Raw genomic sequence first — 13,820 nt, 5'->3', positions numbered from 1 at the left:
CCATCAGGTGAAGTTTTTTTTCCCTCTCCGCTGTCGCCACTGCCTTGCATGGTTCAGGATTGGTAGAGCTACGCATCAATGAATTTGCTCTTCAGTGTTTGAACTCTCAATAATGATTAAATCACACTGAACTGAGCTAAACTGAACTGAACTTAAACACTAAAACCTGAACCACACTGTTCCAGTTACTATGACCATTTATGAGAAGCTGCTTTGACACAATCTACATTGTAAAAGCGCTATACAAATAAAGCTGAATTGAATTGAATGTAATTATTCAGCTGTAATTAATAGGCGGGGTTAGCGCTGCATGAGTAATCAAAGGCGATCTTCATGTGCATTTTGCCACGATAATTGGCTCTGTAAACCTCCAGCAGCAGTTTTCAGATATAACAGTTTCACTGCAGACTCATAGTTCATTGACAAGCTACGCAATCGATTATGGATGATTTATTGAATGTGATTCTGGAATCGTAAAGACTCGTTCTGAGATTTAACAGCTGTTTGCGTTCATTCTCAATGATCTACAGCAGTTTATCAAATGGTGCCGGGCCACACAAGAAATCATTACTTATTTTCATGGTTGGCGCTGTGTGTTTGTCTGAATAACACAGTTGACAGCCGGTTTAGTAACTGTATTATGGACCAGGTATTGAGCTGCTTCTGTGATTAGATACTATACCAAAGTTGGCAACCTGGGGGTGTTACAGACTGTATCAAAAATCTGAGGAAAGGGGGCTGGGTGAAATTACATGGGTTTTCCAGGAGATATAACCGAAAGAATTAATGCTGAACACATGTGATATACCACATTCAACACTTGTGTGCTGTCGGGGTGTTTTCATTCACTCATTTTGAGGCTTAATTTGGCCACAACTTTCTCTGTGTTTCAGCAAAACGAATGATTTTTGCTGATGAATCTTATTTTTTGGCATATTTTGGAAAAACTCTAATTTTTTTTTTTCAAAAACTCAACAACACACTTTACTACCCTTTGGTTATGTTGGGGGCTGTTTTTACCCCATTGACTTCCATTATAATTAAATGTTTTAACTGCAAATGCATGACAGCATGTAATCATGTATTCTAGATGGTTGTATGGTACACAATACTGGGGGCACAGAATTTCTGGTTGTGGTTGACTGGATCACCCGTGAATCAAACTGCTGTCAATTGTGAATTAAAGGTTCAAGAAACCCTTGAGTATTTTTTTGAGATTTGAGCCGTGCGCAAAACACCTGCGGCAGTTAGTAAACCATTCAAAAGATGCGCCTCTCAACGCAAAAAAGTGCATTCAATTGGCCCCTTATGCAGCCAAACTCTAAAAATATATAAAATAATATTTTTTAATCGTTTAACTGATACCATTAATTGGTTACAAACGCACCCTTTCAGTTAACGGTTAACCAATTATTTTAACCATCCCTAAACAACACGAATACTGAAATGGTTTAGGCGTTTTAGAAGGACAGGGTACCCCCGGGATCCTCCAAACGAAATTCTAAGAATTTTAAGAACTTTTTAAAATCATTTCAAATAAAATTCAACGTGAACTTCATATCCATTCCGACAGAGGTCTGAGGGAAAATGTCAAATCTGTATAAGTTTTGAACTCTAGAAAATAAGTATGTACAAATGGGCTACTTGAACTAAATAAAACATTTTATTTCAATTATCTGTTATATTTAATACATGCGCAACAGCACGGTTGTCCACAAAGTAGCAAATATGAAGGTCCAGCTGCTTACTTTTTGTCATCTGATTGAGACTCTCGTCAAACATGACCACAAACCCGTTGGTCTGATTAACCTGGTCAATAAGTTCTTTAGTTATAAAAGTAGCCAATCCGAATTTAGTAATTTATGCAGTTTTGTTGCATCCAAACGAGATTGAAGCTGCAAACTCCGAAATTAGGAAACATGGTTTTGAAAACCTCTGTAATGTTCTCATTTCATGTGTAAAGGCTGATTTATACTTCTGCGTCAAGCGCACGCGTATGCTACGGCGCGGCCTATGCGTGGACGCATAGCCCTCGCCGTTGCCGTCAGCGTTGCTGACGCGCACCGCTCAAAAAATGTAACTACATATCGCAACGACGCATAGCGCAAGCTCTGTGATTGGTCGGCTTGGTAGTGTTGATGAGTGTGGGCGGGACTGAGAGCCGCGCAAGCCTGATAGAGCAATTGCTTACAACTGTAGAGTCCTGTGAAGGAGATCCACATAAAAAGTTTTGTTTTGTGTTTACCTCATGGTTAAAGTTGTTGCACGTCCGCCTGTTCCTGCCTCAAAATGCACGAGTTTGAGCCAATTGTACATTAAAGAAGCATTTAGAAAAAACAAAACAGCAGCGAAGAAACTCGACACAGAGGAACATTAACACCTCACTGCCCACTAGCATTTCGGAAGTGCAGACCAACAGAAACAGCACGTAGAAATATAAATGCACAGCTACGCGCGTTGCATGTGCTGTGGGTCACACCGATCACTTGACGCAGAAGTATAAACCAGGCTTAAGAGTGGTGCTCAGAGATTCTTTTAAGGACCCACATCACCTCTGCCTGCAGAGTTGTTGTCGACCAACAGTAAGATAGGATGCTCCTTGGCTGTGGTGGCAGTGCTTCATAATGTAATCATTTCTTCATTACTGATACCAAAGCTGATTTCAGTAACCAAAGAGGTCTCCGGTGCACAGAACTGCACAATAGATGGTTGGCGCTGATGAGCAGTACTACACGCGGTGTGTTTGGTACCTTTCATATGCGAGTCCGGGGCCGTAACACCCATTGTCGCTAGCTTAAAAGATTTCCAGCACCAACAGCAGTAGGCCTCGCGATCATTTCCTGGCACAGGCTTGACCTAAACATAATTCGGATTCCTTGGCCACAGCGGATTAAACCAACACTTTCCCATATTAGCCAACAAACTAGGCTAGAGACCCTCTTGTTCTGTACCTAACTTGCCTGGTAATGATAGTCACAGGTGCGCTGGCTTTCGCACTTGCTGCTATGAAGTGGAGTGTAAGGTGCATCAATCTTTCATTAGCTTACATTAGTAACAGTTAATTTTGTTATGGTAAAAGGCAAAAATAAATAAATTAAGAACGTGGTAACAAAATCCAAGACTTTTTGTACCAAATTCAAGGCTATTAAGGCCTTACTTTTTGAGATTATTAAATATAAGATTCTTTAAATGCTTTTAAGACTCCGCAGGTACTCTGAATGACCAAAACAACACTTCCGATGTTTTACAGTGTGCTCAGCCGGCTACTTTGTCCATTCGCACACATTTTAATCAACAAATAATCTCTGATAACAAAGTTTTTAAAGCAAATACTGGAATTTGATCTGAAAGTGTTTCTATTGCATCTTTTCTTATCGAATAGAAAGTTTATTCTCCTCAGTTATGCGCATCTCCCAAACACACATAAAAACAGGTGGATGAAAACGTAGCTAGTGCTGTTTACCGTTTCTTAACATGAACATGAATGAGGCTTCTCCTGTGTATGAGCTAGAAAATGTTTCCTCAGCTCTGAAGCCCTCAAAAATGTTTTGTCGCATTGATCACATTTGTGGTTTTTCCTTTCAGCGTGGCGCAGGATGTGTAAATTAAGGAGAAATGAAGCTCTGAAACTCTTCCCGCATTGAGCACATGTGTAGGGTTTCTCTTCAGTGTGAGTGCTCTCATGTGTTTTGAGATGTGCTTTTTGAATGAATCTCTTGTCGCAGTGTGAACACTTGTTCGGTTTCTCTCCAGTGTGGATCTTCTGGTGTCGTCTCAAGTCTCTAGCTCGAATAAAACTCTTCTCACACTCGATGCACACAAACTCCCTCACACCAGTGTGCATCTGCTGATGCAAATTTAACTCTCGCAAACGTTTAAAACTCTTTCCACACTCAGAACACGAATGAGGTTTCTCCTGTGTGTGAACACTAAGATGGTTCTTCAGATCTGAAGTCCTCAGAAATGTTTTGCCGCACTGATCACACTTGTGTGTTTTGTCTCCAGTGTGGATCAGCTTGTGTTGATGAAGATGTGATGATTGCCTAAAGCTCATCCCACACACAGTACATATGAACGGTTTCTCTCCGGTGTGAATAATCTGGTGTTGTTTCAAGTCTCCAGATTTAATAAAACTCTTCCCACACTCAGAGCACACAAACGCTTTCTCACCAGTGTGGATCTTCTGATGGCCTTTTAAATGTGACAGATATGTGAAACTCTTTCCACACTCAGAGCAGGAATACGGCCTCTCGTTTGTGTGAACTCTAAGATGGGTCTTCAGATCTGAAGGCCATGGAAATAATTTGCCGCATTGATCACACTTGTGCGGTTTCTCTCCAGTGTGCATCATCTCATGTCTTTTCAGATGTCCTGAACGATTGAATCTCTTGCCGCAGTGTGAACACATGTAGGGTTTCTCTCCAATGTGGATCAACATGTGAACGTTGAGGTCGTGTTTCTGGCTGAAACTCCTTCCACATTGAGTGCAGGTGAAATCTTTTCTTTTCATTATAGAGTTGTGTTTGTCCTTTGTGCGAGTTTCAGTTTCACTTTTGACCTGATGTTTCTCCTCAGCTTCACTCTCCTTCTCCACCAGCACATCTGAAAATAAAGTAAGCTATATTTTAAAGCGTACATTTGAAAATAAATGACGATGAAAGTAATGCTGAGTTCAGACTGCGTGATTTTAGCCCCGATTTTGACTCACCAACAGGTTTTGAGAAATCAGCTGCAAATGCCTGAAATCACAGGCAAATCGGTGCTCGTGAGTAACAATTACACAGTATGAATTATCAAAGACGGGATCTGAGAGAATCGTAGATGAGTCGCCGATGCCTGCGAGATATTTGGCGTGCTGAATATCTGGAGCTGTCGGCGATTTAAATCATGCCGTGTGAAATGTGCTCTGATTAAAAATAACATCAGCGATCGCCTACAGCCAATGAGAGAGCAGCATTCACTAGTGTGTGTGTGTGTGTGTGTACCTGCTGGTCAGCAGGAGGTTGAGGGAGAAGTTAAAAGCGCTTATCTTCGGTTAATTTGGACCCAAGTAGGGTTGTAACAATATACCGGTATGACGGTCTACCACGATTTGAACTTGCACGATTATCATACCATGAACAATTGCATATCAACGGTTTTAACCCTTAAAGACCAAGACAGCCGCCCGCGGCTAAAAATAAGTATTGCTCTTAAATGTTTAATAACTTTTGATCCGCTGATCCCATTCATACAATTCAAAGATTGGCATAAAGAAGAGAATCTCAGCTTTCCAGTGCTGTATCACATAACATTCGCGGACTTTCAGAGGCTCTGGAATCAGTGCGGTTACATCATCAAAATTTGACAACGCTGATTTGACAAAGAAACGCTCGTCACTGTGTCTCCGGACAAACCAGACATGATACGTTGATGCATTGTCCCTCCTTCATGCCCAGATTGGTTCAAACTCGCTATATCACAACCAATAAGCATAGGTTTCGCTTTTGTTTGTGGACCAACAATGAGCTTTTTGAACAACACGGAATGAGAGACAGGCATACATTTATGCACGGCTAAATAAAACGCAAAAAAAAGTTTTGCATGAAATAATTCTCATACTAAGTACTTTTGCATGCACAGCAGCACAGAAACATGACAAAACAGTGACACAGCAAAGACGAACTGCTGCTCTTGCTGTTTTCAAAAGACGCAAATGAAGGTGCAGCTGTTTGTCTGCATTGCAGACATCCATATCCAAATCCATATCCACAGACAACCATATCCATGCTGGCACATAAAACCTAAGGATGTTCCATATTGAATCTAGTTTCGTTATGTAACTATTTATAGTATAGTAAATATTTATATCTATTTTTTTACTGAGGATTTGCACCATGTTTATTTGGACTTTATTTGGACTTTGACACATTACTTATTATTTTCTTATTTTTTATTTGTTCATTGTAAGTGGTGTTGTTTATAGTAAATGAAAATATATCATTTGGAAAAAGTCAAATTTGCTTCACTGTTCTATTATTTTGTAACACTTTTTTTCTGTTTAGTTCATTCCCAGACCTTTTGGGCAAATACATTGTCAGTAAATAAATGCATTTTTTCCCCCATAGAAAAACCTTTGTTCAGTCAGAAAACGTGTTCTTATTCTTTTCAGGGTCTTTGCTATGAGAATTACTATTTAATACCGTATACCGCGAAACCGTCAAACCGTGGTATTGTTTTAGACGATTATCATACCGTAAAAAAGTTCATACCGTTACAACCCTAGACCCAAGAAATGGAGAAAAAAACAAGTGGAGGTTTGACAGGAGCACCCGTGTCTGTTTGACGTTTCATACAGAAACTTAAAAAAGAAAGTTGAGGAGAAATTGCTAATTCCCTTGAAACCCAGATGAGCAATAGTACATTTTTTCCTCATTAAAAGCTTCTTTCTCGTTATGTAGTAAATAACAAAAGATATACGACGTGTTTTGCGTGTGAGACGTAGTTTGGACAAAGTTGTCAGCGATTCTTCCTATTGTAATGTCATGAAATGTGAAAGTCCCTGTCGCCGATCCATTTTGCAGTGTAAACAAAGCAGCGACGAAACGATAGTTCAGATAGTCATGCAGTGCGTAAACACGACTACTTTAAAAATCATGCAGTCTGAACTCGACATAATGGAAGTTCTTAGATTGGTGGATGTGTAGAAAATATAATTCTTCTTTTTTATTTCTCAGAGTTAGTCTTGATTCTCTATTAGTATGCTGTGTATGCTTTGCCTAAAGAGATGTTAAATCATTTACCTTACAGTCATTCTTTACTATATATATTTTCTTATATTCTATACTATATTTTGTATGTTCTGTGAAATTATATGCTAACCAAAACTGGCCATTGAGGAGATGTGTTTTGCATACTAATGAGGCATTTCGCAGAAAGAGCTATCTTGGACAAGAAATATGCAGCAGAAACAATAAAAATAACGTGTCTTTCGCCTTTGATTTCCTGTGAAAAAGTATTGGAGCCTATGTAGGTCTCTAAGCATGTGCATTTAACTGGTCTTGTTTTTCTGTGCAGAAAAGAGGAACTAGAGATGGTGCCGAAAAGCTGACAGAGACAACCCGCCTTCTCTTTCTTCTGTGTGTAAAACTGGGTTTCTAGATCCCAGGCGGGGCAGAGTACCTGACGTTAGTCCCGGTTAGCATTGTATAACGGTTAGACTATCTTGGTGTATGCCCAGAGCTCTGAACATTGAATTATTCATTTGTATTCAATAAATTACTAAACTTTTAAGCATTGAACAATTTCTCCCGAGTTTGAATTGAACACGCATGGAATAGAGATAGATAATCCAACAGATGAGAGGGTTTTTTTCTTTAACTGGTTCATATCGGGTTTTATCCATACTTGCATCATCGATTCTGCGATTGATCCCGTGGTCTGTTAACCAGTTAAACTCTGCTATTTTGGGATTTTGCCTACCCTAATTTAAAAGCTTCCCAAAACCACATGCAGAGGTATGAATGCAAAAATTTGGTATCATTTTAAGGAAAAACCTTTGAATTTTCATAAAACACTATTGAAAGTGTTTAAAATAATTGTATATGTTTTCTGCGTTATAATAAACACCTAAAAAAGAGGCACTTTTTTTGGTTAACATATTGTTATAGGTTGCTGTAATTAATGTTGGTGGTTCCTGCACATGTCTGTAATCATAATAAAAAGAAAAACGTCTCCACCATAATCTATGCAAAAGTTGTTGTATTCCAACTGATGAGAGGTGCTGTACAAGCCACAGAGGCCTATCAGTGTTTTCATATTTCACTATTCTTTTGTTTGATCAAACATAATTCACTGTGTTTGGAGCACGTCAGACATATAAAAGGATTACTTATGCACATCCCCTCAAAAACAGAGGAGAAATGGCCCTGAAGCGCACAGCATAAGGTGAGAGATGACAGCTGTCTGTGCTATCTGGGGCTGCTTATTGATCATAAATGTATTGTTTTCACTTCTGCGCCATGGAAACACCGCGATTCATTCGGCAACTGTTTGATATGTGAATATAATTAAGTAAAGGAATGCTAGAACCGTATGAGCACCGGCAAGAGCTTTCATTTGAGCTATAACTTGTACATGTGTCATATGAACAATATAAAAATTAACCAATGTTCAATACCCAGCTCAGGTATCCAAAATACTGTGTATTTAAGTGTAAATAACTTTTGTACAGTAGAATAAAAACCAAAGTGATGCATATGAGCATAAAATATAGATTCTACACTTTCAAACAAAACCACTTACAGGGGTCTGGTGCAATCATGGCCCTTTAAATCTTAAAGCGAAAGTCGATGATGTCACAGAGTTTAACCGGTTAAATATGAACAACCCCACTGTTCTTCAGCCTCATTATTGAAGAGTAATGAATAAACACAAACCTATTAGTTCTTCAGACTCTTCCTGTTTAATTCTGCAGGGTTCTGGATCACTCATCTTCTCACTGTCCTTCAATAAACTCTGTCTTTGTCTTTCACTGATGGTGGCAGAGCTTCAGGAGAACAAACAGAGAAATCTGATTCATTTACACTGACTGAGGAAAGAAAACATAGTATGATGTTATATCTTATAGGTGACGCAATATGTAACAGAGTTGATTGTAATGCGTTCCACAGTAAGACGTTACTCAATTTTATTGAAATTTTTGGGAAACACAGAAACGTAATAAATTACAGTTTAAACTTGAGTAATTTGATAAGTCACTAAAGTCAGTGTAATTACGCTACTTACATTACAAATATAATATTTAGAGGAGAAAAAAAATATCTATTTTTTAAATCACATTTTCTTCTGCGACAACATCAGTTAATGAGCATTTGCTTTTAAATTGCTCAAAATTGTGAGCTGACATAGCTGCTGACGAGAGTGTTTGCTTCTTCGAGTAGAAATACAGACATTACTCTGAATTCATTGAGCTTAAAAAACAAAACTAAAGAGCTTTCCACTGCTTTTAACTCGACCGGCAACTTGTTCAAGCACTTGAACAGAAAGCATATATATATATATATATATATATATATATATATATATATATATATATATATATGTGTGTGTGTGTGTGTGTGTGTGTGTGTACTGCATTTATATAAATACCTTATTACCTAATTAGATCGCTAGCAGTAGCACAGTAACTGGTAGAAAAAAAACATTTTGAAAACAAACCGCTCTACAAACGATAACTTTTATGTTTTCTTCATCTAAGTTTATATACCTGCCGCAGAAGATTCCCATTATGTCCCTTCACAGATCATACTCGCGAAATAACAAACACAACCGTGACAAACTCACTAAGTAAAACACAAACACTGAGCTCATGTTTTCCTCTCAGAGCTCCTCTCTGCCTGCTGTATTGTTTTGGTCAGCAGACACACAGATAGAGGTGAACTCAATGCAGAAACTAGTCGCAGATTGTCGCTTTAATAAACTGTAAAGTGTGTTTTATTGTTGTGTAAACACGAAAAAAAGCGTCAACGACTCACCTCAGCTCTGAAGACTCGACGCTGAATGAACGCGTCAGTGCTGACGTCATCACGGCGAGGCGGGAACAACGGCAGATTTGTATTTTATTTATATATGTGTGTTATATTATATTATATTATATATATATATATATATATATATATATATATATATATATATATATATATATATATATATATATATATATATATATATATATGTGTGTGTGTGTGTGTGTAAAAGTATTACAAAAACCAGATGGCCTATAATATGTAATAAATAAACCAATAAAAATCAATACAAATGATATATTACAAAAAACAGACATAAATGGAGAAATAATTGAAGACCTATTGGAGGAAAAAGACGTTTAAATGATGGAGGAGGGACGGAGCTAGATGTACATGCACACTGTCACAGTGAAAATCACCACAATAAGTTATCACCATTAAACTGATCATATTAAGCAGAACCCAAACCGAATGAGTTATGACTGTATTAACTCTAATGCTTTAAGTTTACTTAATTAATCTAGTTTTATTCTGTAGTCTTTCAATATCCCATTATTAAACATTCCTTTGTAAAACTGAACAACTGTGTAACCAATAAAGACACAACTGTAAATACTTTCGTATAAATATGTACATTTATTTGTACAGGTAAAAAAGTCAACAATGCACATGTTGCACATAAACCATCTAAATGTATAACTTAACAATTGGTATTTACTTTATTTTCCACCTATTTAATAGTCCTTCTGAGTTCTTGTGTTGATATACATGCATACATGAGCTCCTGAAAAAACACAAAAAAATTAAATAAATAAATAAAAATCCACACTTGGCAAATCAAGCTCATCCTGATTCTGATTGAACAGTTTTCACAGTAGTTGCTATAGGGGCGGGGCAGGACAAATACACAGACCAATGGCTAAACAACAAAGGAGAGGTTAAGGTTAATGTTTCGTACAATTTTATATTCACTAAGTATAAGAGCCATAAGTTCATTGTTTTGTTTATGTTAAATTAATAATATTGTGAAAGGCGAAACTTGAAAATATTTAACTAAAAGTAATTAAATATTTAATATAGAGTATATGCTGATGTCACTTCCGGGAAGGGAGAAGTTGTGTAATGAAGATGGAAGCAAGACAGTTTTTGACCGTGTAATATAGTTCAGTTAAGTTGGTATTAAACATGTTCGAAATGACATCACTGGACTGTCTTATGTTACTCGCCTTCAAATCCTGCTAATTCAAAGAGAGAAACAAGACAAGAAGAGACGGATTGATGGCACATCCACTAATTGTCATTATTATTATGTTCACTACTGTCATGGATTCCAAACTAAAGCAAACAAATCGTCTCAAGCCTGGTTTATACTTCTGCGTCAAGTGACCGGCGTAACCCACGGCGCAGGCAACACACGTAGCTGTGCATTTATACTTCTGCGCGCTGTCTCTGTCGGTCTGCATTAACACTTTCGAAACGCTAGTTGGCAGTGAGGTGTAAATGTTCCTCTGTGTCGAGTTTCTTTTCTTTTTTGCTTTTCCTGAACACTTCCTGGATGTACAAGTGGCTCAAACTCGCTCATTTTGAGGCAGGAACCGGCGGACGTGCAACAACTTTAACTATGAGGTAAACACAAAACAAAACTTTCCATCCGGAGCTCCTTCACGGGACTCCACACTTGTAAACATTCGCTTGCGCGGCGTCGCGCTATTCGCGCGGCTCTCGGTCCCGCCCAGACTCGTCAGCGCTACCAAGCCGACCAATCACAGAGCTTACGCTACGCGTTGTTGCGACGTGTAGTTACATTTTTTGAGAGGTGCACGTCAGTGACGGCGATGGCCACGGCGAAGGGCTATGCGTCAGCGCCGTAGCATACGCCGGTGTTTGACGCAGAAGTATAAATCAGCCTTCAGCTGGAACAATTTTGTGCAACTAAAGCGCCACCAACTGGACGTGTTGAGCGCCTGACATTTTAAAGCTGACGTCTTTTCACTTTGGTGAATGTCTTTGAAGCATGAGGTGTTGTTTTTTTGTGCGATTATGAAACAGTAGAGTCCCAGCAGTGAATATACCACTGCATTGCTGGACATGTGATTATTCAGATAAAATTAAAAGGCGGGGCTAGCGCTGGATGATTCATCAAAGGCAGTTTTCAGATTGAGCAGCTTTACTGCACAGACCCAAAGTTCACTGACAAGCTACGCAAAAGATCGTCGATTATTTATTTAATGTGATTCTGGAATCGAAGACTCGTTTTGAGATTTTACAGCTGTTTGCGTTCATTCTCAGTGATACGGCAGCGGTCCTCAACCACAGGGCCAAATGGTACCAGGCCACACAAGGCAGAGGCTGTGTGTTTGTTTGAATAACACAGTTGAGAGCCGGGTAAGTAACTGCATTATGGACCGGGTCTCGGGCGGCCGCTGTTATTGGATACTATACCAAAGTTGGGGACCCGGGGGTGTTACAGACAGGAAAATACAGACTACAGACTCGAAAATCAAAATTACTGGAGTTTTTTGAGAGAAATAACAAAACGGGAGGGTGGTGGGAGATGGGTCTGAAATACGAGACTACCTAGAAAACGAGAAGTGTTGGCAGGTATGGGCGTGACACGCTCACGCCTTCCAGACACACCAAGTTCAAAGAATGCTGTGAGTGCACCATGTGACAAGAACTGCTCGATCAGCTTGTAACTGTTTGCTGTTATGTTGTATATTGTGTATATAAGTTGTTTACGTTTCCTTTTTGTTGTTGAGAAAATAGGTTACATTCATTATTTGTAAATGTAGTTTTGTTATTTGGTTTGGTGCTTTGATTTTAAAATCTCGACAGTTGACTGCCTGTAAGGTTCTTACTTGTGAGCAAGCAATCGGCAAACATGAACTGTTTGCATGCGAGCGTCAATGGATGTATTAAATGCAAAGAACTTGAACAAGAGATTGAAAGAGTATTCAAGACAATTACCTTCATGTAGCATGCAGCCAATGAGGTATTGTGCTTTATATTTGTATTTTGTGTTTAAAGTTTCTAAGGTTTGTTTGTTTACGTTTGTTTTGGTTTACATTAAGTTCATTTGTTTTGCCGCTGAGACTGCAGCTCTGCACAAGACGTTTGGCCAGCGGAGAAATTAATTAGAAATTAGAGTCTGGTTTCCCCTCAAGTTTTTTTTCCCTCTCCGCTGTCGCCTCTAGCTTGCATGGTTTGGGATCGGTAGAGCTACCCATTGGTGATTTGCTCTTCAGTTTTTGGACTCTCAGTAATGATTTCAAACCAAACTGAACTGAACTTAAACATTAAAAACTGAACTACTCTGTTTCAATTGCTATGACCATTTATGTGAAGCTGCTTTGAAGCAATCTACATTGTGAAAGCGTTATACAAATAAAGCTGAATTGAATTGAATTAAATATTTATTGTTTAGTTTTTCACGGTGGATTTGGGGGAAAAGCCGTCAAATAAATCAGTATTACGGAAACCACTTGTGCTTCAGCTTGAAATATACACATTTCGGTAGATTAATTATCTCAGACAGACACAGAACGCCCAAACACTGCAGTCCTTTTTAAGTTTCTCCATAATAAAAACTTGTATCAGAACCGCAGCAATGTTTTGTCAGCTTGTGATCTTCTGAGAAAAGCTTGATGATTGGGGGTGTTTTCATCCAATCTGAGATGATTTTGAGGCCTAATTTGGCCAAAGCTTTCTCTGTGTTTCAGCAAAATGAATGATTTTTGGTGATAAATCTTATTTTTTGGCATATTTTGGGAAAAAAGTGCTTTGAATTTTTCAAAAACTCAACAATACACTCAAATTGTCTCCCCTTTGGTTATGTTGGGGGCTGTTTTTGCCGCATCGACTTCCATTATAATCCCATTTTTTGATTGCAAAGTCTATGACAGCATTTAATCATGTATTCTAGATCGTTGGTGGTTCTCCCTGATGGGAAGAGGTAAAATTAGTAATTTTTATTGTTGATCATCAGCTGCAGTGCAAAAAAAGCTTCGTTTCTGGATTTAACATGAAGTGTAGTGTGTGTTTGTGTGTGTGAGATATTGTGCACTAGCATATGCACGAGAATCAAAGCTTTTGCTGAATCCCCATCTCAAATTCACTTCAATTAATCATGCAGCCCTAGGCAGGGATTACGCAAGCATACACACGTTTAACTGTGAAATCTGGTGTTTTCAGGAAGGCGAATTTCCTTCATGTGTAAAACTCTTAAAGGGTCACGAAACACCAAAACACATTTTTTGAGCTGTTGACAGTCGTATATGTGTCCCACACTGCTAAAAACACTATTAGGACACCTAT

At 38.5% G+C, this 13,820-nt stretch overlaps 3 protein-coding genes across 4 annotated transcripts in view; all 3 read right to left on the bottom strand.

Moving 5' to 3' along the window:
- si:dkey-4c15.14 overlaps nt 1–13,820 on the bottom strand; it is a 231,553-nt gene that overhangs the window by 152,843 nt on the left and 64,890 nt on the right. The gene's annotated exons all lie outside the window — the stretch shown is intronic.
- znf1161 (zinc finger protein 1161) overlaps nt 1,642–13,820 on the bottom strand; it is an 18,318-nt gene continuing 6,139 nt past the window's right edge. The window contains exons 3-5 of one of the 2 annotated variants that reach the window (XM_088651628.1): nt 9,516–9,584; nt 8,418–8,527; nt 1,642–4,602 (exon numbers count right to left, since the gene is read on the bottom strand). In XM_088651628.1, the coding sequence (XP_088507754.1) occupies nt 3,470–4,602; nt 8,418–8,527; nt 9,516–9,584 (1,312 nt within the window). In that variant the 3' untranslated portion in view covers nt 1,642–3,469. Of the gene's footprint in view, nt 4,603–8,417; nt 8,528–9,515; nt 9,585–13,820 lie in introns of those variants that run through there. The other variant, NM_001245092.1, reaches the window with a different exon arrangement.
- Nucleotides 12,931–13,820, bottom strand: part of LOC101884310 (uncharacterized) — an 18,056-nt gene continuing 17,166 nt past the window's right edge. The window contains exon 7 of the mRNA XM_088651622.1: nt 12,931–13,726. The gene's annotated coding sequence lies outside the window, so the exon portion shown is untranslated. The remainder of the gene's footprint in view (nt 13,727–13,820) is intronic.

The sequence above is a fragment of the Danio rerio genome, chromosome 22 (assembly GCF_052040795.2).
Source record: "Danio rerio strain M-AB ecotype USA chromosome 22, GRCz13ab, whole genome shotgun sequence".
In the NCBI taxonomy this organism is placed as follows: domain Eukaryota; kingdom Metazoa; phylum Chordata; class Actinopteri; order Cypriniformes; family Danionidae; genus Danio; species Danio rerio.
Note: the sequence above shows the minus strand (reverse complement) of the source record. Positions and strands in the feature narration are given on the sequence as shown.